This window comes from Chelonia mydas, chromosome 18 (assembly GCF_015237465.2).
Source record: "Chelonia mydas isolate rCheMyd1 chromosome 18, rCheMyd1.pri.v2, whole genome shotgun sequence".
In the NCBI taxonomy this organism is placed as follows: domain Eukaryota; kingdom Metazoa; phylum Chordata; order Testudines; family Cheloniidae; genus Chelonia; species Chelonia mydas.
The window spans coordinates 5,181,607-5,206,667 of NC_051258.2; the positions used below are offsets into that span (position 1 = coordinate 5,181,607).

At 45.7% G+C, this 25,061-nt stretch overlaps 1 protein-coding gene across 1 annotated transcript; it reads left to right on the forward strand.

Moving 5' to 3' along the window:
- Nucleotides 1-8,589: 8,589 nt before the first annotated feature.
- LOC119563967 (kelch-like protein 24) lies at nucleotides 8,590-24,766 on the forward strand. The gene is made up of 4 exons (XM_037881495.2): nucleotides 8,590-8,653; nucleotides 10,491-10,569; nucleotides 12,426-12,653; nucleotides 23,278-24,766. The coding sequence occupies exons 1-4, from the start codon at nucleotides 8,590-8,592 to the stop codon at nucleotides 24,764-24,766; spliced, it is 1,860 nt and encodes a 619-aa protein (XP_037737423.2).
- The last annotated feature ends 295 nt before the right edge of the window (nucleotides 24,767-25,061 follow it).

Below are 25,061 nucleotides of genomic sequence, written 5' to 3' on the forward strand. Positions count from 1 at the left end.
CACACATCCTACTGTTCCTGTACTGTACTGTTCCTACTGCGTGGGAGATGGCTCGACTCTTCCTGCAAAATGTCTTCCATTACCCCAGGTTACTGGCAGGCATTGCATTGGACTGGAGACCACAGTTCATCTCCTGATTCTGATGGGAATTTCTCAGACACCTTCTTGGCATCGAGTCCCTCCCCTCATCTGTCTATCACCTGCAAACTAATGAGTGAACAGAGAGAGGCAATCAAATCTTGGAGCAGTATTTTCACTGATTCCTGTGTTGCCACCAGGATGACTGGTTCCCCCTTTCCCCCGATGTTTCACATTGAAGTCACATATACCAATGTGATCCAAGTGTAGGATAAGTATAACATTTAAGAATTAAAGTTAGCTTAAGTTTGGTTAAGAAAATACAGATCTGCAGTAAAGAAAGGCCCTGACTAGCAAATAGAAGGAAGGCCTTGAAAATAATGAGTTGTAAGGCCTAAAGAAATGAAGTGGGGAGGATGTCTGGTTCAAAGAATAACCAATGAAATTAGGGAAAATTTCTAAAAAGAAGGCCTCTGGCCAATAGGTGTGACCTGCATATAGTTTTCAATAAGACTAAAGAATCTCTCTGAAAAGGGTCAACATGGACCTTCCCACCGCACATACCAGTGTTATCTCCCATGTGAAGCCAGGTGCAACTAAAACACGGTTGGTCAACAGGAAGGAGTGGAAGAGATAAGGAGGAAAGGCCTTGGGGACAAAGAAGGTTGTAAATCTTATCTGGATTAAGACTAGAAATAAGGGTGGACTGTCTCAAATTGGCTTTTAGCTGAAGCCAGTAGTTGACAATGACATCACTTGTTTGTTAAAGGGTATAAAAAGTGAACTCTTACAGGGTTCATTGCTAATCCTGCCTGACCATACTGGAGCCAGCATCCTAACAACAGGCTCTAAGCATCCCTGGGTTTGGCCCGCTTGTAAGTATCTTGATCAAATGATTATAAATGTTTTATTACTGTTTGGATGTAGTAAATTGCTTATTAATTAGGCTTTTAGGCATGTTTAGAGCAATTGTATAAGTATCATTTGGCCTTTGGATTTAATAAAGGAATTTATGGTTCAATTAGTGTTTAGTGATTTCCCAGATTCATATTAATAATTTCAAATATTATTAATAATTCCAATCCCACATACCTGTTCTTTGAAAACTCTGGCTTTCATCACTGCTTCCACCCAGACTTACCCATAAGTTCCCTAGTACTGGCCACCACAGATTTAGCCTCCCACCTACACCAGGTGCACCAGGAGGGCCAGGAACATTTGCAGTCCACCAAACAAGCCTATAAACACCGAGCAGACCAAGACCGGCCCCAAATCTGACCCTAGGGGGAAAAGCACAGCTCTTAGCCCAGAACCTTAAATTTAGCCACCCATCTGCCACACTAAACTACCCATACCTGGGCCCTTCAAGATTATAGAATGGGTGAACCCAGTGGCCTTGAGGTGAAAGATCCCTCCCGTCTTTCACATCTTGCTTTTAAAGCCATACACCAAGAACCCAAACCCAAACTTCTCCCATCTGCCACTGCCACCCATAACAGTCCGTAGACAGGACGAGCATTTGGTCTACCAAATCCTCAACTCTCAGGGAGTTAGGCGAAGGCTCCAGCACCTAGTGGACTGGGAAGGCTATGGGCCAGACTAGCAGTCTTCGGACCTGGTAGAGAACATCCATGCTCTAGACCCATTGCGAGAGTTCCATCAGAAGTACCCCAAGAAACCAGGCCCCAAAACTCTTAGGAGGCACCCTCAATGGTGGGGGGATTCTGTCAGGAATCAGGGTCTGCAGAAGAGCCAGTCCCCAGGCAACCTAACAAGTGCAGCTGGCCTGATGGACGTCACCTGATTGGTGAGAAGAGTCAGCAGACCAGTTCTTAAGCCCAGCAGCAGTAACAGTTAGGTGGCTGCTCAAATGTCCATCGCAGCAATAGCTCCTGCACCTCCTTGTTCCAGCCCTGCTCCTGCCTTGCCTCTGCCTTGCCTCACCTCCCTCCAGGTAACCTGAGGCTGACCCTTGACTCCGATTCCTGACTCTGGCTCTGACCTTCAGTTCTGGTATCTGGCCTCTGACTGCAGTTGAGAGCCTCAGCTCTGATTCCTGGCTTTAACCACTGGGACTGACTCCAGCACCAACCACTAGGCATGATTGCCAATGTCCCAGTCTCTGACACTCAGTTAAATATGTCCCTTTGTAATTTTTTTATCACTTTTATATTTGATTTTCTTCCCAATAATGTTTTTCATGAGGTTCCCAGGAGTACTGCTCATAACCCATGTACTCTTCTTGCCGAGAGAGTCTGTGTACCTACAGTGCCTGAAAAACTCCTCCAGAATGTAAACCATCCTTGAGTTTTCACTCACAAAATGCATGTAAGTGAGTGGATTTTTCACGTCTATTCTAGCCAATTGGTTCATTTTATCATTGTGTCATCTGTTGCTATGGTCATCTGTAATCAGTGGGTGCTAAATAGACGTAAGATGGGTAGAAGTAAAATAGGAGTATAGAAGTATAAGATTGACGAGTATTTAGTGTGCATAGGTATATAAGTAAAGTGTGGCTGTAATGCAAGGCCTACAGGCTGAGGCCTGTAAGATTTCACCGTAGCCACTCTAGCCCTCAGGAAGAAGGACCGTTGACGTAAGGGGGTGAGCTAAGAATAACCCGAGGCCAGTAAAGTTACAAAGGTACTGGAAAGAATGTGCCAATAAGTGATGTTCTGGAAAATAGACCACAATGTACTGTTCTAGACTGCAAGACACCTGATTGGAACATCATAAATTCTGCTTTCCCCACAGATTACCCTGGGAACAGATGGATGTAAATGTTAATAAAATGCTAAGTATCAGAGGGGTAGCCGTGTTCGTCTGGATCTGTAAAAGCAGCAAAAAGTCTTGTGGCACCTTATAGACTAACAGACGTATTGGAGCAGGAGTTTTAGTGGGTGAAGACCCACTTCGTCGGATGCAACGAAATGCAAGCGAGAATAAGGGGAGCTAACAGAAAAACCTATGAAAAATGGGGCACCCCAAAATTAAGAACATAAGAATGGCCCTACTGGGTCAGACCAAAGGTCCATCTAGCCCAGTATCCTGTCTGCCAACAGTGGCCAGTGCCAGGTGCCCCAGAGGGAATGAACAGAACAGGTAATCGTCAAGTGATCTGTCCCCTGTTACTCATTCCCAGCTTCTGGCAAACAGAGGCTAGGAACGCCATTCCTGCCCATCCTGGCTAATAGCCATTGATGGACCTATCCTCCATGAATTTATCTAGTTCTTTTTTTAAGCCTGTTATGGTCTTCGCCTTCACAACATCCTCTAGCAAGGAGTTCCACAGGTTGACTGTGCGTTGTGTGAAACAATACTTCCTTTTATTTGTTTTAAACCTGCTGCCTCTTAATTTCATTTGGTGACCCCTAGTTCTTGTGTTATGAGAAGTAGTAAACAACACTTCCTTATCTACTTTGTCTATACCAGTCATGATTTTATAGACCTCAATCGTATCTCAACCTTAGCCGTCTCTTTTCCAAGCTGAAAAGTCCCAGTTTTATTAATCTCTCCTCATAAGGAAGCCGTTCCATACCGCTAATCATTTTTGTTGCCCTTTTCTGAACCTTTTCCAATTCCAATATATCTTTTTTCAGATGGGGTGACCATCTGCACACAGTATTCAAGATGTGGGTGTACCATGGATTTATATAGAGGCAACATGATATTTTCTGTCCTATTATCTATCCCTTTCTTAATGATCCCCAACATTCTGTTAGCTTTTTTGACTGCCGCTGCACATTGAGCGGATGTTTTCAGAGAACTATCCACAATGACGCCAAGATCTCTTTCTTGAGTGGTAACAGCTAATTTAGACCCCATCATTTTGTATGTATAGTTGGGATTATGCTTTCCAGTGTGCATTACTTTGCATTTATCAACATTAAATTTCATCTGCCATTTTGTTGCCCAGTCACCCAGTTTTGAGAGATCCTTTTGTAGCTCTTTGCAGTCTGCCTGGGTCTTAACTATCTTTAGTAATTTTGTATCATCTGCAAATTTTGCCACCTCACTGTTTACCCCTTTTTCCAGATCATTTATGAATATGTTGAACAGGACTTGTCCCAGAACAGACCCCTTGGGAACACCACTATTTACCTCTCCACTCTGAAAATTGACCCTTTGTTTCCTATCTTTTAACCAGTTATCAATGCATGAAAGCACCTTCCCTCTTATCCTGTAAGAGCCTTTGGTGAGGGACCTTGTCAAAGGCTTTCTGAAAATCTAAGTATGCTATAGCCACTGGATCCCCTTGGTCCACATGCTTGTTGACCCCCTCAAAGAATTCTAGTAGATTGGTGAGGCATGATTTCCGTTTACTAAAACCATGTTGACTCTTCCTCAACAAATTGTGTTCTATATGTCTGACAATATTCTTCTGTATTATAGTTTCAACCAGTTTGCCCTGTACTGAAGTCAGGCTTACAGGCCTGTAATTGCCGGGATCACCTCTGGAGCCCTTTTTAAAAGTTGGCATCATATTAGCTATCCTCCAGTCATCTGGTACAGAAGCTGATTTAAATGATAGCTTACAGACTACAGTTAGTAGTTCTGCAACTTCACATTTGAGTTCCTTCAGAACTCTTGGGTGAATACTATCTGGTCCTGGTGACTTATTGCTGTTCAATTTATCAATTTGTTCCCAAACCTCCTCTAATGACACCTCAATCTGGGACAGTTCCTCAGATCTGTCACCTAAAAAGAATGGCTCAGGTTTGGGAATCTCCCTCACATTCTCAGTCGTGAAGACCAATGCAAAGAATTAATTTAGTTTCTCCGCAATGGCCTTATCATCCTTGAGTGCTCCTTTAGCACCTCGACATTGATGGGGTGTGGAAGCACAGATAAGGAAAAGGAGGGTTGGAACCCTCATGCATATCCATAAAGTGTTACGTGTGGTCAGAACAATGAGATAAAAGAGGTTCCCTGATTGGGCAACAGTAGGAAAACCTCACTGGGAAGACCCCAGCAGGAACCATCCCTCTGTCAATGACCACCTGTTGAGAGATCCCCAGATGCTACAATGTCTTTGGGTATGTGAATATGAATATGGAGCTGGTTGTTGCTTGGGCTCTCTCAGGTTCCGTAGATGGGAATGGGAGTGTAACTTATGACTAAGGTCAAGATTTTGTCACAGTTATTTTTAGTAATAGTCATGGACAGGTTGTGGGCAATAAACACTAATTCACAGAAGCCCGAGCCCCACCACCAGGTCTGGGGTGGATGACAGCCCAAGCCCCACTGTTGGTGAGGTTGGGGGGCTGACAGCCCCAGGGCACCTGGTGAAGCTGAAGCCAAAGAAGGATGGAGGTCTCTTAAATTCATGGAATCCGTGACCTCCATGATGGAATCGTACCCTTTACTTATGACAAAACAACCAATATTTTTATTTGTAACTGTGTTTGTGGTCACTGTATTCATTCTTCATGTGCTCCTAAGGAGCTCCCAATCTAAGAGAATCATAAAGGGTAACTTTCACCCTACTGATCTGGAAATTATAGCACCATAGAAGCCGAGCTCACTCCTCAGGGTTAGGGACACTATAGTTTAACACAGAACCTCTCTGTAGTGTGTGATATTTTCATTGGAAGTCGGTGAATTCACAAGTGTATTCAAAAACTGTACCTATAACATGTCCTTTGGATGGATAATGCTGAAGGGACAGAGTTAAGGAGATTTTTAGCACCTTAAACTACGAAGTTCTTCACTTTCAAATGTTATTTTTATAGCTCAGTGCTCCACTAATACTTTGAAGTCATGACTATTTGTGTCTAATCTTTGCTGTCTTAAAGAATTTTCTTGTGGCTTGTCTACACGGTATGTTACTGTACAGCAAGCTCGGGTGTGAATCTACAGTGCACTGGCTTAACGTGCAGTAACATCCCAGGTGGCCAGTGCACCGAGTGTACACACTGTACACACTGCAGCTGAGAGGGAGCCTGACTAGAAATAGCAGTGTGGACGTTGCAGCTCTGGCGGAGGCTCGGGCTAGCCACCCGAGCTCAGACCCAGGTGGGCTTGAGAGCCTGAGATGCCACTTAAGCCGCAGCTTTCACAATGCTATTTTTAGCTCGCTAGCTCCAGCCCAGCAAGTCTGTCTACCCGGACTAGGAGGGTCAGTCTCAGCTGGAGTGTAGACATACCCTAAATGTTTTGACACCCTGGCATGCGGTGCATTAACATGCTGTGTAAAAAAGCCCTTAGTTTCCTTATACAGGCCTTTTGCAAGTCAAATGCTTTTTGCCTGTATTGGTGACACTGGCTTCTTTCCAGTGCTGGAGCACAGACATTGGGGATTGGTCCTGCTTTGAGCAGGGGGTTGGACTAGATGACCTTGAGGTCCCTTCCAACCCTCATATTCTATGATTATCTTTCCGCTGCTTATGCCAGTGGATGTTATAGCCGCCGCAAAAGGCCCTGCTCTGCCACCGGAGATTATAAGAGGGGGGTTTGCAATGTTTCATTGACAGGGCTCAGAACTGGAACATGTTGTAAAGTTGATGGTTTGGGGTTTTGCTACAGATTTGTAACGCATTAAGGTTCACCACACTCAGGCTGACATTTTGCACCAGCTGGTGCCTGGACATCTGTTCCAGTGCACAGCTCACTCCTGAGGACTCTCTTGTGCTTAGTGTCTGAGCTAAACACCTGGGTGAGTTGCAAAAAAGGTTTCAACCTCTCAGGAGAAGTCTTCAGTACACGTCTCTGAAGCAAGATGGGAGGATTCAGACCGTTTTCAGCAAGCAGGGCCATCTAACTGGGTACTGAACTGGATTGAAGAGATTTAGGCAGGACACTGCAAGCCTGAATCCCAGCCAGGACTGATTTTCAAGGACCTCCAGGAAAGTCGAAATGGACGGGCAGCCCTTGCACTTCCTCAGTATGGAGGAGAAAGAAACCAAACCTTTCACAGGTGGAGTTCTCTTTTCAGCTGCCCTCTCTTCCCAGTCATAAAGCTCCTTCGCATCCCTCTCACCTGCCTGCAGATACTAGGCAGTATCACAACACGGTATGCAAAATAGACTGTGACTCATCTCCCAGTCTGACCAATTGGGAAACAGAATGCAGATCCAGTGGAAATAGCAACACCGTCACCCCTTGGCTGTTGTAGCCGGGGTGTCCCCATTGTTGCAGATTGTAAAGGCTGCAAAACCACACAGGCAATAGCAGCAGGAGGAGCAGGTAGGTGAGACCACACAGAATGTGGGTGAGAGAACGAGGTTTGATTGTACATAAGGGACTGGGTTAGGAATGGGGGGAAAGTGTTTCCCAGGATGATCTGGACTGATGAGTCCACTTTGCAACGAAGAATCTTTGGTGGCACTCAAGATCCCAGGTCAGTGTGTAACAAGAGCTATTTCTTCCCTTAAAGGGGAACTTAGACTCCCCAAAGTCTAGTGTTTTGTAACTGAGATACCAGCCCACCCACCTTCCAAAACCGGACCAGAATGGGGAAAACAGATTCCTGTTCACATGGTCACCTGCACAACCTATTCTTCCTTTAGGACCACATTTTCAAGAGTGAGCAGACAGCAGTTCCCATTGAGAACAATGGAATCTGCTGGGAATTGAGCACTTCTGAAAATCTTGCTACTTCGCTTGGGTGCCTAAATGGGAGATACGATCTTCTAGCAATCTGATCCCTGTTGTGGATGTTCAGCACTTCTGAAAACCTGTCCCTTAGATCCTCATTTCTCCATGAATGACTGTCCATCGATCTCTTTGAGAAGGACCTTTCGACAGCAAGCTTTTGAGCAATCCTTTCAGAGCAATTGTAAATGGAGGAGATTTGACTCACTCTCAGTAGTGAATAGTCATGCGAGTACAAAATGTTTAGTTGTTAAAATAAATTTACTCACAAGTGCAGCACAAACTCACATCCCCCGAGAATACTTGTGACATAGAGGACAGGCTCTTGATAAACTAGGCTACAGATCCAGGGGTCGTTAACTGTAACCATCCCTAGGCGCCGCATCCTCTCTACTCACCAAGAGGGAAGGGTCTAGGAGAGTTTTGCGGGCAGCAGTAATAAGGGATGAAAATGGGGAAATCTCAGGAATTCACGAGTTCTTTCCCTCTTCCCCCCCAAGAAATTCAGAGTCCCAGTTCTCACTCCATTTCTGAACTTCTCTGCTAAGTCTAGCTGAGTATGGCAGAGATGTCTGATCAGTGTGGGGGACAATGACAGAGGACAATGAGGTGGTCACTACCTCAGGACTTAAGGGTATGTTTCCCACTCAGCTACCTCAGACAGGTGGCTGGAAAATAGTGATCTAAAGGATGCTCTTGATTGACTGGGAGATATTGGGGGTTGTCATGAGATATCTCTGCTGAGATAGGACTGCAGAGAAAGGACGTTAAAGGAGCTGCATCTCTTTGATGACGATCAGTGTGACCAGCTTCATTTCATGTTCCTCTAGTTGGGCCCGCCTCTGATAGACCCTGAGGTCCAGCCGCACTTATCAGAGATTCCAGACACATCTCAGAACCGAGCTGATAAATTCCCAAATGGTTATGGAGGAGGATGACACAGAAGAGGCACCTAAACCACTGGGACACTATATTCGAGAGGGTAGGTGTGATGCTCTTCACATTTGGGTCACATCCCACAGAATGGCTCCCTTCTGTCTAACGTTCTGGTGATGTTGCATGGGATCTATCATGGAAGATGAATGGTCTTGTGCACAGCCATCGCCAAAGAACAATGCTGAGCTGCAAACTACTTGCAAGTGTTATTCATTCCTTTTATCTTTTCTAAGTAAATTTGGTGCAGGTGAGAGATGCTGATGTGGCAGCCCTGGAAATTGAAGTTTGCTATTGATCCTCAGAATGACACAGCTTCAGGAGGCAGTGAAAAGTTCCCTCCCGCTGCCTGATCTGTGTTGCCCCAGTCCAGATTTGGAATAGGAGTATAGGACTCCCGTTCAGTCATAGAATCATAGAATATCAGGGTTGGAAGGGACCTCAGGAGGTCATCTAGTCCAACCCCCTGCTCAAAGCAGGACCAATCCCCATCTAAATCATCCCAGCCAGGGCTTTGTCAAGCCTGACCTTAAAAATATCTAAGGAAGGAGATTCCACCATCTCCCTAGGTAACACATTCCAGTGTTTCACCACCCTCCTAGTGAAAAAGTTTTTCCTAATATCCAACCTAAACCTCCCCCACTGCAACTTGAGACCATTACTCCTTGTTCTGTCATCAGCTACCACTGAGAACAGTCTAGATCCATCCTCTTTGGAACCCCCTTTCAGGTAGTTGAAAGCACCTATCAAGTCCCCCCTCATTCTTCTCTTCCGCAGACTAAACAATCCCAGTTCCCTCAGCCTCTCCTCATAACTCATGTGTTCCAGTCCCCAAATCATTTTTGTTGCCCTCCGCTGGACGTTTTCCAATTTTTCCACATCCTTCTTGTAGTGTGGGGCCCAAAACTGGACACAATACTCCAGATGAGGCCTCACCAATGTCGAATAGAGGGGAACGATCACGTCCCTCGATCGCTGGCAATACCCCTATGTATACATCCCAAAATGCCATTGGCCTTCTTGGCAACAAGGGCACACTGCTGACTCATATCCAGCTTCTAGGTCCTTTTCTGCAGAACTGCTGCCGAGCCATTCGGTCCCTAGTCTGTAGCAGTGCATGGGATTCTTCCGTCCTAAGTGCAGGATTCTGCACTTGTCCTTGTTGAACCTCATCAGATTTCTTTTGGCCCAATCCTCCAATTTGTCTAGGGCTCTCTGTATCCTATCCCTACCCTCCAGCGTATCTACCTCTCCTCCCAGTTTAGTGTCATCTGCAAACTTGCTGAGGGTGCAATCCACACCATCCTCCAGATCATTTATGAAGATATTGAACAAAACCAGCCCCAGGACCGACCCTTGGGGCACTCCACTTGATACCAGCTGCCAACTAGACATAGAGCCATTGATCACTACCTGTTGAGCCCGACAATCTAGCCAACTTTCTTTCCACCTTATAGTCCATTCATCCAGCCCATACTTCTTTAACTTGCTGACAAGAATACTGTGGGAAACTGTGTTAAAAGCTTTGCTAAAGTCAAGGAACAACAGTCCACATGGCATGTTCAGTCCTTAGCCTCTTGGCTGAGACTACCAACAAGCGGGGCCAGCTGTGAAAGTGGATCCCTCTCATGATATGAAATAGGTGCTAGTCTGAGACACACACACACCCCTCCCCTGCTCATTTCACATAGGCCACCAAAGAGCCATCAGATGGGAACACCTTTTGCTTGCCTGGGACAGTCACTCCATCCTCAGTACAACTGACCTGAGATATGATGCCATTTAAAAAGTTCTTTAGACCAAGTTATTTCTTCTCTTGTCCGCTGATGTTTCTGTTGCAGTGTCTGTTCTGACGCAGCCTTGGCTTTGTCTTCCCCTTCCTGCAGGTTTGAAGCAGCTGTACCAGGACCACCAACTGTGTGATGCCACCATAGTGGCTGAAGGAAAGAGGTTCCCATGTCACAGGTTAGAACGTTTCTACTTATGCACATCTTAATTTCTGGTTTTGTTTAAATGGAAGATCATCACATAAACATAACACGATAAACTGATTTTTCTTAATCACATAATTTAAAAATCTCATTTATCTCCAGTCAACCTTCTGGGTGGCTTTATTTGTCTCTGACTTCCTTGGAGATTTCCTTGTAAAAGTGTCTTTTATGTGCCTCTGAGCAAAGAGGAATCTCTGACTATACATGCTGCAGCCATTCAGCATCTAGACATTTCTGTTTTACTTCTAGTTGGTTTCAAAATTAGGCAGCCTCTTGAAATCAAATAAATGTTCTAGTTACTCTTCTCCACACTTCTTCTGCAGTCCCCACCCACCCTTCCCTTTGTGTTACCTGTCCTGGTACCAGTTTAAATATAGTAATTTCCTTATTCTGAACAGACTGTTTCACCCATACCATGCACCTATCTGAGTCTACTCTCACTCACACCGGTGCAAGTCAGGAGTAACTCCAATGAGGTCATTGGAGCTATACCAGAGTAAAGCTGGTGTGAGAAAAGGACCCAAGACCCAGGATGGCAGGGGGTGCAGGTGAATTGCAGTCGAAATCTAGTTAGAATTATTTCATTTCTTGATCTCTTTTTCTGACTCAGTCAGTGATGCTTAGATGATTTCTGGTAGGAGTATTCTCAGTGATCTGTTAACAAGGGTTTGCCTCACTTCCCCTGACCATAACTTTTCAGAAAAGCAAGGGCCATAGATAGCCATATATATTTTTAAATTGGGAATGGCATTTAGGGCCCTATTTAGCCCTGCTCCTCCTAACTGAGTAATCCTTGAACCCAGGTGAGGCTCTCAGAGAGAAAGACTAGTTTTTCTTCTTGCCAGCCAGAGGAGACAGATTGCTGAACAGCCAGGGGCATGGAGTAGTAGAACGGGTCCTCTTCAGCAAGCCTGGAGACTGGAGAGGGCAGCATCTAGCACCGCAAAATAACAAAGACCAACAGTAATTTGTGGAATGGAGGGGCAGGACTATCCAATACGTAGGACATTACAGAAGGTGACGGGGATCTGGCTGCAGTGAAATTCTCTGTCCTTTATGAAGCAGGAAGTCAGACTAGATAGCCAAAGTGATCCCTTCCCTCCTTCAGATCTAGGGGTGAAATCCTGACCTCACTGAAGCCAGTGGCCATTGACTTCAGTAGGGTCAGGATTTTGACCTGTGTATCTGAGGTCCCAGCCCTCCAGGAGAGAACAAGGAAGGGGTGGAGGGATGGCTAATATCACTTGTGTTCTGATACTCCCCTTTCCCGAAGGCAGGGCCTTTGCTCTCCCATTTCCAAGAGACACATTTCATCAGTCCCTCTGATCCATTCCTCCCCATCTCTATTCAGAGTGGGGGGACTCATCCATCCCAGGGGTAGTGGTAGGGGAGGGCGATCTGGCCAATCTCCACTCCTGGAGAAGGGGGAGCCATAACTCCTTCTGCCATTGGAGGAGGAGCTACATTGAGTAGCCCTCATAACAGTTGCCTCTTCATCAGCCAAAAGGGTTGTTGTTGGACAGAAGGTCTCAAGGCCAGAGGCGGGAACCAGGGATTTACTGAGGAGCAAGGACGCCCTGCACGCCCATCCCTGGTCTCTGTCCAGCCTCAGAGAATCCCAGAAGGAAGAAAATAGTCAAACAAGGGCACAAAACCACGTTGGGAATACTGGTTATGACTGGCCTCTAGTTGGAAGGTTTATCAGAAAGCAAAGGGGCAGGTATGGAACAAGTCCTCGCTGGCCAGCTGGATCAGTGCGGAAGCAACAGAGCTCCTTTTCCAGAGCCGTGAGTATGCTCCATGGGCCATGTTTCCTCTCTCTCTGCACAGGATGCTGCTGGCTGCAGTCAATCCCTACTTTCGAGCCATGTTTGTCAGCTCCTTCAAAGAATCCCAGGATGGAGAAGTTCTGTTGCAGGACATGGCCCCCTCCACTGTGCAAACCATCCTACAGTATCTGTACACGGAGAAGATATCGGTTACCTCAGAAACAGCCCAGGCTGTGTTCATAGCAGCCAGCAGGCTTCAGATCCTCCCTCTGCTGGAGATCTGCTCCAGGTAAGGCTGACATGGAAACAACTGTGATTACGCTGTAAATGTGCACAGTGCTGGCTGTTTGAAGAATCCTGCCAAACAGGTCACATGTTCCCTACCCACAGGGGCTTGTGTTCTGTGGATCATTCTGTTCTGTACAGGCTGGTGTAGTAGAAGAGCATGAAGGACAAAAACTGCCAAGTATTTTCATTAAAACTCACATGAACCTTGGATAACTGGGGTCTAAGGGCTCTTTCTAAGGAGAAAGCTTTGTGTGTGCTGGCTGGGAAGGTCTTCCAGGTGTGACGGTGATTATGGATGTAGAGAGGAAGTTGGGAGCAGGCAGAAACAAAGGGAATAGCAGGGATAAAAGCCCCAGATGAGTACGGAAGTGGGAGGTGCTTATTATAGGAACCCATAGAACAAAATGGAGGTGGGGATACAGTCCAGCATTGGATGCAAAACAGAGAAGACCAGGTTGAAGCAGATTCAAAAAGTGGGGAGATAAGAATTATTTTGGCTGCATTGCTTTGGGCAGATTTGAGTGGGGATTGATGGGAGGGTGGTAAGCTGCAGAGCAAGGAGCAGCATTGGTCACAGCAGGCGATAATGAGGGAATGAGCTAAAGTTTGGGATGAACCTTACAGAGACTGTGGAGGAAGAAACAGAGGATTCACTGGGAGTCTGGATGGGAGTAGAGAAGGAAAGAGAAGGACTGAAGATGGCTGTACAGTTAGAAGCCCAATGGCAAAGAAAGCTTGTGGTATTTCTAAAGAAAGCAGAGAAAGGGGGCAGAGGAGAGGAAAGATAAAAGGCTCTCCTCTGGACAGGTCCAATTTGAATTAGTGGCACCACTTCCAGAAGGAAAGGTAGCCAAGCCAGGCAGAGAATATGATTGACAGATGTGAGCACCTGGGTTAGAGAGGTAGGTTTGAGAGTCGTCAGTGCAGAACTCAGAGGTGAATCCATAGAAATGAATGAGATCAGTCATAGGGAGGGGAGAATGAGAAGCAGTGGGGACCTAGAGTGAGTGTTCAGGGGTTCACGGGGCGGGAAAGAGGAACAACTGGAGTCTCTGAGAGAAAGGTTGAAAGAGCAGTCAAGTGAGTGCAGAACTGGGAGAGCAATGAGCTATGGGAGCTCCAAGTGAAATGTGTCTGTGCAAAGCACATGGGGAGGGTGAGTGAAGTGAAGAGGCCATTAGTCTCAGCTAGCAGGAGACTGACTGTGAGAATGATTCTGGCGGTGTGAAACTGGGAGACAGGAATTTGAAGGTGCTGGAATAAACCATTGCTCACGTTGTTTTTGAGGCCAAGGGGTGGACAGAAATGGACTAGCGAGAACAATGGAATAGAGAGGGGGGATGCTTAGGAGTGCACAAAGGGGTGTTTGAAAGAGAGAGCGGGAGAAGCCAGAGTTAGAGATCAGAGCTGGTCAGGAATTTTTCAGTGAAACGGGTTCTTTTTTTTTTTGGCGAACGGCAATTTGTTGACACTGCAACTTTTTGCAGGACCATGGCAGGTTTGATGAAAGTTTCCTTGGGAAGGATTACTTGAGTCCATAGTGGAATTTCTGGTCAAAGCCACAGGGAGACCCACCAACACCTCAGAATAGCCCAGTGGTTAGAGCACTCACCTGAGATGCGAGGGACCTGGGCTCCATGCCTGCTTTGGAGCAGGAATTTGAACCCTTGCCTCCAATCACTCAGGGAGCACCCTAACCTAAGGCAACTCTTCCAGGGTAGTCTGCTTCCGGTCTCTCCTATTGGAGCTGTTCTACTTTGTCTAAATAAATATTAATTGGACCAGGAACTTGAATGTGACACTCCTACGTCCCAGCTGAGCATCCTGACCACTGGACTACAGAGTCAGCATTTCTTTTTCTCTGGTTTTTCCACTGACAAACTTTGGAAGCTCTCAGATTTGACCCAACGCGAAAGGAAAAAAAGAATCCCCAAACTCAAAAATAGTTGCAGGACAGGCAAACTGTTTCCCTCCCAGCTCTGTGAGAGGATGGTTAAAGTTAAGGGCCAGAGAGGGAGTAGGAGAGGGTGCAAGGGAGATGAAGAGCTGAGAGGGCCTGGCACAAATTGTGGGATTGGAGGAAGGCAAAAGGCTATACATTTCTGATCCAAAGAGGGGAAGAAGTCTGAGAAGGGATGGTTCTGGGAAGGGGATAAAGAACAGGAGGAGGAGAGTTTTTGATGGATGGTGCCAATGTTTCCTTAGCAGAAGCCAGTTATATATTGAGAGGAGGTGGAATGGAGACTTCAGGAGGGAGTCAAAGGTTTAGAAAGGACAGTGAGGTTTGTATGCCTGGGAATCTGTGATGAAGGAGAAATAAAGGCCTTTGGCAAAGATGAAAGCAGGACTGACAGGAAACAGAGCAAACCCAGGAAACCCTGGACAGGAAACAGCCACCATTCACAGCTATCTGGATTTTTATGGTTGTACAGGGAAATCACATGTCCTTATGTGAACAGCAGAATTTTGCCTGGAATTTGTCTATATGGGTAAAATTTTCAAAAGCACATAAGTGCCTTAGGAGCCTAAGTCCCATTGACTTTCAGTGAGATTTTGGCTCCTACAGCCGGGATGCACTTAAGGAGTTAGGCATCTGGAAAAATCACTGTGCTACACAAAGCCTTAGAGAGGTCCTCTACAATAAATGGGCAGAGATAGGTGCCTTAGACTGCGATTCACAAAGCTAGCATGCTAGGCATGTAGCTGTCTCAGCTAGCCAATCATAGAATCGTAGGACTAGAAGGGACCTTGAGAGGTCTTCTAGTCCCGTCCCCTGCACTCAAGGCAGGACAAAGCATTATCTAGACCATCCCTGAGAGGCGTCTGTCCAACCTACTCTTTAAAATCTCCAATGACGGAGTTTCCACAACCTCCCTGGACAATTTATTCCAGTGCTTAACCACCCTGACAATTAGGAAGTTTTTCCTAACGTCCAACCTAAATCATCCTTGTTGCACTTTAAGCCCATTGCTTCTTGTCCTAGCCTCAGAGGTTAATGAGAACAATTTTTCTCCCTCCTCCTTGTAACAACCTTTTATGTGCTTGAAAACTGTTATCATGTCCCCTCTCCATCTTGTCTTCTCCAGACTAAATAAACCCAGTTTTTTCAATCTTCCCTCAGAGGTCATGTTTTCTAGACCTTTAATCATCTTCTTTGCTCCTCTCTGGACTTTCTCCAATTTGTCCACATCTTTCCTGAAATGTGGCACCCAGATCTGGACCAATACTCCATTAGTTAATGATTAGTTGAGTCCTAATCAGCGCGGAGTAAAGCGGAAGGACTACTTCTTGTGTCTTGCTTAGAGTACTCCTGCTAATATATCCCAGAATGATGTGGGCTTTTTTTTTTTTGCAATAGTGTTACACTGTTGGCTCATATTTAGCTTGTGATCCAGTATGATCCCCAGATCCCTTTCCGCAGTACTGCTTCCTATGCAGTCATTTCCCATTTCGTATGTGTGCAATTGATTGTTCTGTCCGAAGTGGAGTACTTTGCATTTGTCCTTATTGAATTTCATCCTATTTACTTCAAACCATTTCTCCAGATTGTCCAGATCATTTTGAATTTTAATCCTATCCTCCAAAGGACTTGCAACCCCTCCCAGCTTGGTATTGTCCACAAACTTTATAAGTGTACTCTCTATGCCATTATTTAAATCATTGATGAAGATATTGAACAGAACCTGACCCAGAACTGATCCCTGCAGGACCCCATTCAATATGCCCTTCCAGCTTGACTGTGAACCACTAATAACTCCTGTCTGGGAAAGGTTTTCCAAGCAGTTATGCACCCACCTTATAGTAATTCCACCTAGGTTATATTTCCCCAGTTTGTTTATGAGATGGTAATGTGGGACAGCATCGAAAGATGTACCACATCTACCACTTCCCCCCATCCACAAGGCTTGTTACCCTGTCAAAGAAAGCTATTAGGTTGGGTTGACACTATTTGTTCTTGACAAATCCATGCTGACTGTTACTTATCGCCTTATTATCTTCTAGGTGTTTGCAAGTTGTTTACTTAATTATTTGCTCCATTATCTTTCCGGGTACTGAAGTTAAGGTGACTGGTCTGTAATTCCTTGGGTTGTCCTTATTTCCCTTTTTATAGATTGGCACTGTGTTTGCCCTTTTCCAGTCTTCTGGAATCTCTCCCATCTTCCATGACTTTTTGAAAATAATCGCTAATGGCTCAGATATCTCCTCAGTTGGCTCCTTCAGTATTCTAGGATGTATTTCATCAGGCCCTGGTGACTTGAAGACATCTAACTAGTCTAAGTAATTTTTAACTTGTTCTTTCCCTATTTTAGCCTCTGATCCTACCTTGTTTTCACTGGCATTCACTATGTTAGACGTCCAATCGCTACTAAACTTTTTGGTGAAAACTGAAACAAAAAAGTCATTTAGCACAATGGCCATTTCCACGTTTTCTGTTATTGTTTTTCCACCCTCATTGAGTAATGGACCTACTCTGACCTAGTCTTCCTCTTGCTTTTAATGTATTTGTAGAATGTTTTCTTGTTGCCCTTTATGTCTCTAGCTAATTTAATCTCATTCTGTGCCTTGGCCTTTCTAATTTTGTCCCTACGTGCCTTTGTAATTTGGGCTATTCCATCCACCCACTTCCTTTTTGGGTCTTTAAAGAAAGATACTTTGGGGGGAAAATGAGAAAAACAGATGGCAACTACTAGAGCAAGCTTCACCAGCCTGGCTGCCACCCCCACTGTCCTCTGGGACTCCAGGCATTCATCATCCTACTCCTGAGAGATGTCCTGACTGGACTGGGCCAGAGAAAGTGACCCACATGACATCAGCACCTCTACTGGCTCGAGCTGAATCCAGCTACCACCTGGGATGAAACAGGATCGGACTTGCCCCAGCTCATCTCAACTAACTTCTTCTCTTCTCCCCAAGGACAGTTATCCCCGTCTTTGAGACCATCTAAGAGACTGTCAAACAAGGGGGGGTTTCCTTCTAAAAACCTTCTCCAGATAAAGGGAAAGGGAACAAGGGCTGTTGTTACAATGAAAGCATGACTTACTACTTTACCTTTCCATCTAAATTAATACAACACTACCTACATTATTTCAAAATCTTGAACCAGATTCCCAGCTGGCGTAAATCAGTGTAATTCCAGTAAGGCCAATGGTGCTCCTATGTAGAGTTTGAATCTCTCACAGGGACCCGGTCTGACCCATAAGCTGGGTGTTTGGCACCCTTGACTTCGTATTTATACAACTCCTTTTATCTGAGGACCTCAATGTGCTTTACAAACTAGTTCTACCAAAAACTGGCTTCAAATAGATATAGGGTAAAATATTCAAAAATATCTCACTGAGTTAGGACTCTAAGTCTCATTTTCAAAAGAGACTTAGGCCTGGTCTACACAAGAAAATTAAGTTTGTTTAACTATATTGGCCAACAATGTGACAATCCACACCCCTGAGCAGCGCTGTTAAGCCAGCCTAAGTCCATGTGTAGACAGCCCTAGGTCGATGAAAGAATTCATCCATCAGCCTAGTTACCGTCTCTCGGGGAGGTGGGTTACCTACGCCAATGGGAGAATTCTTCCCATCAATGTAGGTAGTGTCTATGCTGACGCACTACAGCAGCGCAGCTGTACCGCTGTAATGTTTAAAATGTAGACAAGCCCTTAGGCACTTAGACCTGAATGCACAAAAGGAATTAGGCACAGAAGTTCCTATTTAAGGAGTCTAAGTCCTGGTTTTGGTACCACTTGCAATGCACAACCCTTCCCACTCCCACTGAACCCTGCAGGTGCCTAAATTCATGTGGCACCCAAATTTTTCCAGTAAAAGTTCCCTAAGCACCTAGGTTTCTGATTCTGGACATGCACAAGGCTGCCTCGCTGTGGGCATCTGGGGGCCCATCTCCCACCTAAGGCCCAGAGCAATTCACAAACCAGGGGAAGGCAGTTGTTTAGCTACCTAAGTCATGTAAGGGGCCCAAACTGGTCAGCATGTTCAGAGGCCCCACAGGTGAGTTCACACAAAACAGCTCTGTGTGTGTGTGTGTGTGTGTGTGTGTGTGTGTGAGAGAGAGAGAGAGAGAGAGTGAGGGGGCGGTTAAGAGAGAGAGAAGACAAGAAAAACACCTTTATTCACATAAAATCACATTAAAAGTATTTAAGAATGATATAAAATTACAATATATACACAAAAAGACATCAATCAAAACATGCCTTAAGAGAACATTAAACATGGATCACTAAAGTATCGTCATCACTAAGTTCACTCAAAATATAGTTAACATAACAAGTCAACCGAACAGTATGCGGGTTGTAAGTCAGTTTCTAAAAAGTGTGATCAATCTGCACAACTGTGCCCGGACCAGCCCTAGCACATCACACCGCTGTAACCTGGCCTTTCTGTTCTGGAGAGATTTCAAAATGGTTTTGCCTGACCCAGCAAAAACTTAGCCAGGCAAGAAACCAGCAGAATGCAAGCACGATATCTTACTCAGGCATGGAAACAGGCCCAAACTGCTGAAAATCTGCTGCAAAAAAACAAAAAATAGAATCAAATGGGGGCAATGTAGGAAAAACTGAAAAGCTGTGGCTATGTTTACACTACAGAGCTTACACTGATGCAGCTGCCCCTCTCTACCGCTCCTAGTGCAGACGCTCTAAGCCAATGGGAAGAGCTCTCCTGTAGACTTAATGACACCAGCCCCTGAAAGCGCCGATAGCTATGTCGGTGGGAGAAGACACAGCACTGTCCATCCCGACGCTTTGGTTGGTGTAACTTATGTCGCCCATGGGTGGCTTATTCACACCCCGAGGGACATAACTTATCCTGACGTAAGTAGTCTGTGTCTGAAGACAAACAAAAGGGCATTGCACGGACATCTCATGGATAATATGGCATGCAAAATGATTGGTTGCTACGATGCTATGCAGGAACCTTTAGGAAGAGGACATTTGTATAACATCCTCCAAGCCAAGGGCATAGACACACCCAGGGACAAAGGCATCCTCCAGGCTGTATCAGGGAGATTAGAAAGGGCAGCATAATGCTGCACCTTGACACAAGTATCACAGAGCTGCTTCTTGGTCATGGCTGCAAAAGGAACATTCACCAAACTCTTCCAGGACAACAATCTGCTTGGTTGCACAAGGATCTCATGCACAGAAGGAGAGACAGCTAGTGAGGCAAACACAGGCTTCCCTCCTAGAAGAACAAGCCCAGCAAAAACCTCCTGCAGATACTGAGCAGCCAGCTGAGGGCGCACCTCCTGGAATTCAGAGAGGACCTTATCCAACAAATGCACAGTCCAGATTCAGGTCTGAACAGCAAGACTTCCGGCTTGACCAACAAGGAACAATCAGGTGAGAGCTTCATCAACGCAGTCTAAGTAGAGGCAGAAAACAGGCTCATGGAGGAGAGAATTTCAGCAGGAAAAAGTGGGTTAATAAACAGTGGCTCTCCCAACAGCCATAAAATGGAAAACGCCTGGTCCGGTGGTGCACTTTGCAGAAGTCGCTAGGTATTAAAAAGACCATTAGAATGGAGGCAAATCTAGATTCTGTAATCGACCAGGTACCAACAAAAATAGTCAAAGCCCATCCCACAGCAAGATGGAAGAGAGAGAAAACAAGGGACTTCAGGCCAGCTGGGAATCGGAGAACAGCAGCTGCTGAACAGACTGGGGGCAAAAGGCTGCCACGCTGCCGACCAAATCAATGAGCTCCTGGCCCCCTGCATCTAATTGCAGGAACAGCAAAGCAGGGTGCAACCAGTGGTAGCTATTAAAAAAAAAAGTTAATATTCATCTGAATCCTGTCCAGAAGGCCCCAGCAAGGGTCCAGACACACTAGCCGGTGCCACAACATTGAGACCACAAAGTTGTTGGCAATCAAAACCCTTCCCAAAAAGAGAGTTCAAAAAGGAGCCAGCACCATTTCTGCAAGAGGCCTTGCACCTTCCCCTCAACCCCCTCCCAGTTCTTTAACACGTATTGTTCAGATCCAAAAAAGACCCCCAATACCTTAATGCCAGAGGTGCCTCACTGCAATTGTTGGGGCAACAGAGGGACTGCAAAGAGCCCAGTACGTTTGAATTCGCTCTTAACCCAGTTAAGGCAGGCACAAGAGGCTTGTTCATACACTTGTAAACAAGTGTGAAGTGCCTGCACCTCACTGTCAGATGTAATAGAAACTGAGCTATTATCAGTGTAGGCTGACAGATGAACCAGGAGGGCGTATGGTACCCTGGCACAGACAGGCCAGTCAGATGGCCTCTGAGGAGGAGCTGGAATGGCTCCAAACTAAGGGAGTACAGTGCCCAGACAGAGGACACCCCGACTCATGCCTCTGCAAAAGGGGAAGCAGCAGGAAGACCCCTATTAATCTTCAGGACACTAAAAATGTTATGGTACGAAAAAAGCCCACCTATGTCTTTGTCTGTCACGCCACCTATCACAACGCTGTCCTCCTCCTCAGGGCACACAGCTCCATCCTCAGCAGCTGCCAGCAGCTCAGGGGCCTCCCAAGTCTTAGCTTGTTTAGAAATAAACTGGTCCCACTGGGCTGTTTTTCACCCCCATCTCTAGAAGCACACTGTAGTTCCTCTGCAGGGAGCTGCCTCTCAGCCTCGAGGACTCACTTCTGTCTAGGTCCAAGTGATGGGGTTACAACAGAGGGTTCCTCTGGGGTGGACGTGGGGGGGGCTGCTCCCTGGACAATGACAGACCACATACACTGTAGTGCGGGGTGTGGAGATAGAATCAGGCAGTGCAGATGCAGGTTCTGTGTCCCGCTGGTCCCTTCGTGTCCCAGCCTATTCCTCACTATCCTGGGGTCCCACATTCTCACCAGGATCCCCTGACCCAGCAGTGTGCGGGCAGGGACCCCTTCAATGACCAGGGGGTCATTGTCACCACACAGGAAACATTTCATATTTTTAGAGGTAACAAACACTGTATAATCTGCCCCATCTCTGTAGTGCTTTGAAAGCAGGTTCAAGGGCCGTTCAGCATTATTTAGAACCACACAAACCCGGTGCCGGAACAACACAACAAGCCTCCCACAGAAGCTATTCCATAGCCTTAATCCTTTTTCTTGCCCTTCTCTGTACCTTTTCCAATTCTAAAATATCTTTTTTGAGATGGGGCGACCAGAACTGCACTCAGTATTCAAGGTATGGGTGTACCATGGATTTATATACTAGCATTATGATATTTTCTGTCTTATTATCTATCCTCTTCCTAATGGTTCCTAACATTGTTAGCTTTTTTGGCTGCTGCTGCACACTGAGCGGATATTTTCAGAGAACTAACCATCAGTGACCACAAGATCTCTTTCTTGAGTGGTAACAGCTAATTTAGAGTCCATCATTTTATATGTATAGTTGGGATGATGTTTTTCATTACTTTGCATTTATCAACACTGAATTTCATCTGCCATTTTGTCACTCAATCACCCATTTCTGTGAGATCCCTTTGTAAATCTTCACAGTCTGCTTTGGACTTAACTCTCTTGAGTAATTATGAATCATCTGCAAATTTTGCCACTTCACTGTTTACCCCTTTTCCCAGATCATTTATGAATATATTGAACAGCACTTGGCCGAGTACAGACCCCTGGGGGACACCACTATTTACCTCTCTCCATTTGGAAAACTGACCAGTTATTCCCATCCTTTGCTTTCTGTGTTTTAACCAATTACTGATCCATGAGAGGACCTTCCTTCTTATCCCATGACTGCTTATTTAACGCTACTTTATTTCTTAGAATTCAGAACGATAACACACAAGCACCCAAAAACAGAGAGGCACAGTTCACTCCACTTTAATCTAGGCTGGCTGTCAGCAGACTGACTGCTCCTATGCTCGAATTGCATGCTTCCCCCTTGCCTGCAAGCTGGACCAGGAAATCCCCCTGAAATTTTAAGAGCCAGCCTACAATTTTGACCGTTTTCAATATACTACAATACACGATTGTTAGATAGATAAATTGATCGTATGGGATAGATAGACAGATGGGGTGTGTGGAGATCGATCGATAGATAGATAGATAGATAGATTAGATTAGACTGTATGGGGATAGATAGATTAGATTAGATGGATGGATGGATGTGCGAATGGCCAAACAAACTAATAGGCAAAATTAGCTATGGTGCCCTGAACCATGTTTTGCCATTGAATAATGCTGAATGCAAAAGTAAGTTTCCTAACTTGAAGATAGTTACTATATAAGGGCCACATTCTAAGCCTGAGCTTTGCACAAACCTCACATTGTTACCAGTGGAAGAGCTGTGTGAATTGAAGGTGGTATCTAGCTTAGATACGTATATGGCCCACATCACCAAAGTTTCTGAGCACCTCACTTTAACGTATTTATCTGCACAACACACCTGTGAGGTAGGGCAGTGCTGTTCTCTGCATTGTACAGATGGGAAACTGAGGCACAGAGGCTAAGTGACCTGAACAAGGCTTCGCAGGGAATCTGTGGACTGGGTTACAGATCGTCATTAAACCTGTAATTTGATCCCCTCCCTTAGAATGACTGTATTAAGTGTTAGCGTTACTATTACCCCAATGTCTAAGGGAGAAGTGTCTGACACTTGTGACATCCCCAGTAACATTTATCCCCATTACTTTCCCAGCTTTCTTCTGGAACAAGTTTCCCTTGAGAATTGCCTTGTGCTTTATGAACTTGGTTATGCCCATGGCCAAGAAGCTCTGCTCCAAGTAGCCATGAGACAGATCAACCTGAATTTTAGGCACCTCTCTCTGGAGGACAAAAGCTTCCTACATCTGAAACCCAGCACTCTGATTAGCATCATCTCCTCAGACAGCCTGGTTGTCTCTTCTGAAATAGTTGTCTACCGGGCCGTGCGACGCTGGATGAAGTTTCAAATCTCCAACCGCCGTCCATTCCTGAGTAAGGTCATGAAGCATGTCCGCCTTCCACTCCTTACCCAGGAAGAGCTCCGGGAGGTCCAGTTAGAATCGGCACATTGCAGGGACATTCGGTTGCGATGGAAGCGTCTCAACAGGCAAGAGAGGTTGCGGGAGTGTGGAGGTCTTAGACAGGGCATGTACAACAAGTGTATTGTGTGCGTGGACCTGTTCAACATGGAGGGCCCAGAGCTGAAGACGAAGGATTTTCAGGTAGGCTGTTTTGACCCCCAGACAGAAAAGTGGGAAAAGCTGCCGCCTTTGAAATGCTTGTACTGTGCTCGCTGCCTAGCAGTGGCAGATAAGCTGTATGTAACCGGAGGTGTGCACACAGATGACTCTTATTCAGATTCTCTCCATGAGTACAGCTCTTTCAGAGGCCGGTGGACACAGCTCCCTTCCATGTCGATGCCCCGTGCTTCACATGGGTTTCTAAGCTGCAACCAGAAGCTTTATGCTGTGGGGGGCTGGTGCAGGTATGAAGATTATCTCGATTCTGCAGAGTGCTTTGACTTGATAGAGAAGACCTGGACTCCCATCTCTCGGCTGCCATATACTCTGAGCCATTTTGCCGCCACAGTGCTTAAAAATAAATTGTACCTGATAGGTGGCGTGACAGACAAAATGGGCTCTTGGTATGTTTCCAGGAAGGTTTTGATCTACAAAGTTAGCTCCAATGTGTGGACCCAGGTGCTTCTGGATGCAGAGTGCTACTGGTCGGGAGCTGTCTCCATGAATAACGGAATATATGTTATTGGTGGGTATTTTAGGAGCAGAGTGAGACATCGTAATGAGAGATGGCCTGATTCAGGAAACCTGCATTGCACTCGAAAGTGTTTCTTCCTGGGTGAAGATGGAAAAGTCAGCAAGGATGTCGTGATCCCAAAGTTGCCAGTTGAAATTGCTGGTGCTGGTGTGGTGCGCTGGAAGAGGAGGATCTACGTGCTGGGTGGCGAAAATACTTATTTATATAATAACCACGATGGTGAAAATGAAGAGGAATATTATAACACAATTTACTATTGGGAACCTGGAGACCACAGATGGACTCAGTGTCCAGAAAGGCTCCCTTTTAGCAACTGGGGAATCAGCGGATTTGGGTGTGCAACCCTGAAGTTACCCAAAAAAACTATTCTGTCTCTTTTTCGAAAGACATCTGTAGCCCTGACAGCTGTTGAGTTAGCAGAGAGTTAGCTGCTTTTTATCCACTTGCCAGATTGCCTCATGGTCAGTGTACCCTGTGCCTAAAGCTGCATTTGTGAAGAGCACCTGCCTGTACCTTTACTGTGTGTTTACCTGTGTTTATATGGAACTCCAAGGCATTACACTGGAATCATAGAATATCAGGGTTGGAAGGGACCTCAGGAGGTCATCTAGTCCAAACCCCTGCTCAAAGCAGGACCAATCCCCAGTTAAATCATCCCAGACAGGGCTTTGTCAAGCCTGACCTTAAAAACCTCCAAGGAAGGAGATTCCACCACCTCCCTAG

Excerpts from the sequence above, each read along its gene's own strand:
- LOC119563967 (XM_037881495.2), top strand. The coding sequence starts at position 8,590 with ATGGTTATGGAGGAGGATGACACAGAAGAGGCACCTAAACCACTGGGA. Across the intron at positions 10,570-12,425 it reads AAGAGGTTCCCATGTCACAG|GATGCTGCTGGCTGCAGTCA; the intron begins GTTAGAACGTTT and ends CTCTCTGCACAG. Across the intron at positions 12,654-23,277 it reads CTGCTGGAGATCTGCTCCAG|CTTTCTTCTGGAACAAGTTT; the intron begins GTAAGGCTGACA and ends TTACTTTCCCAG.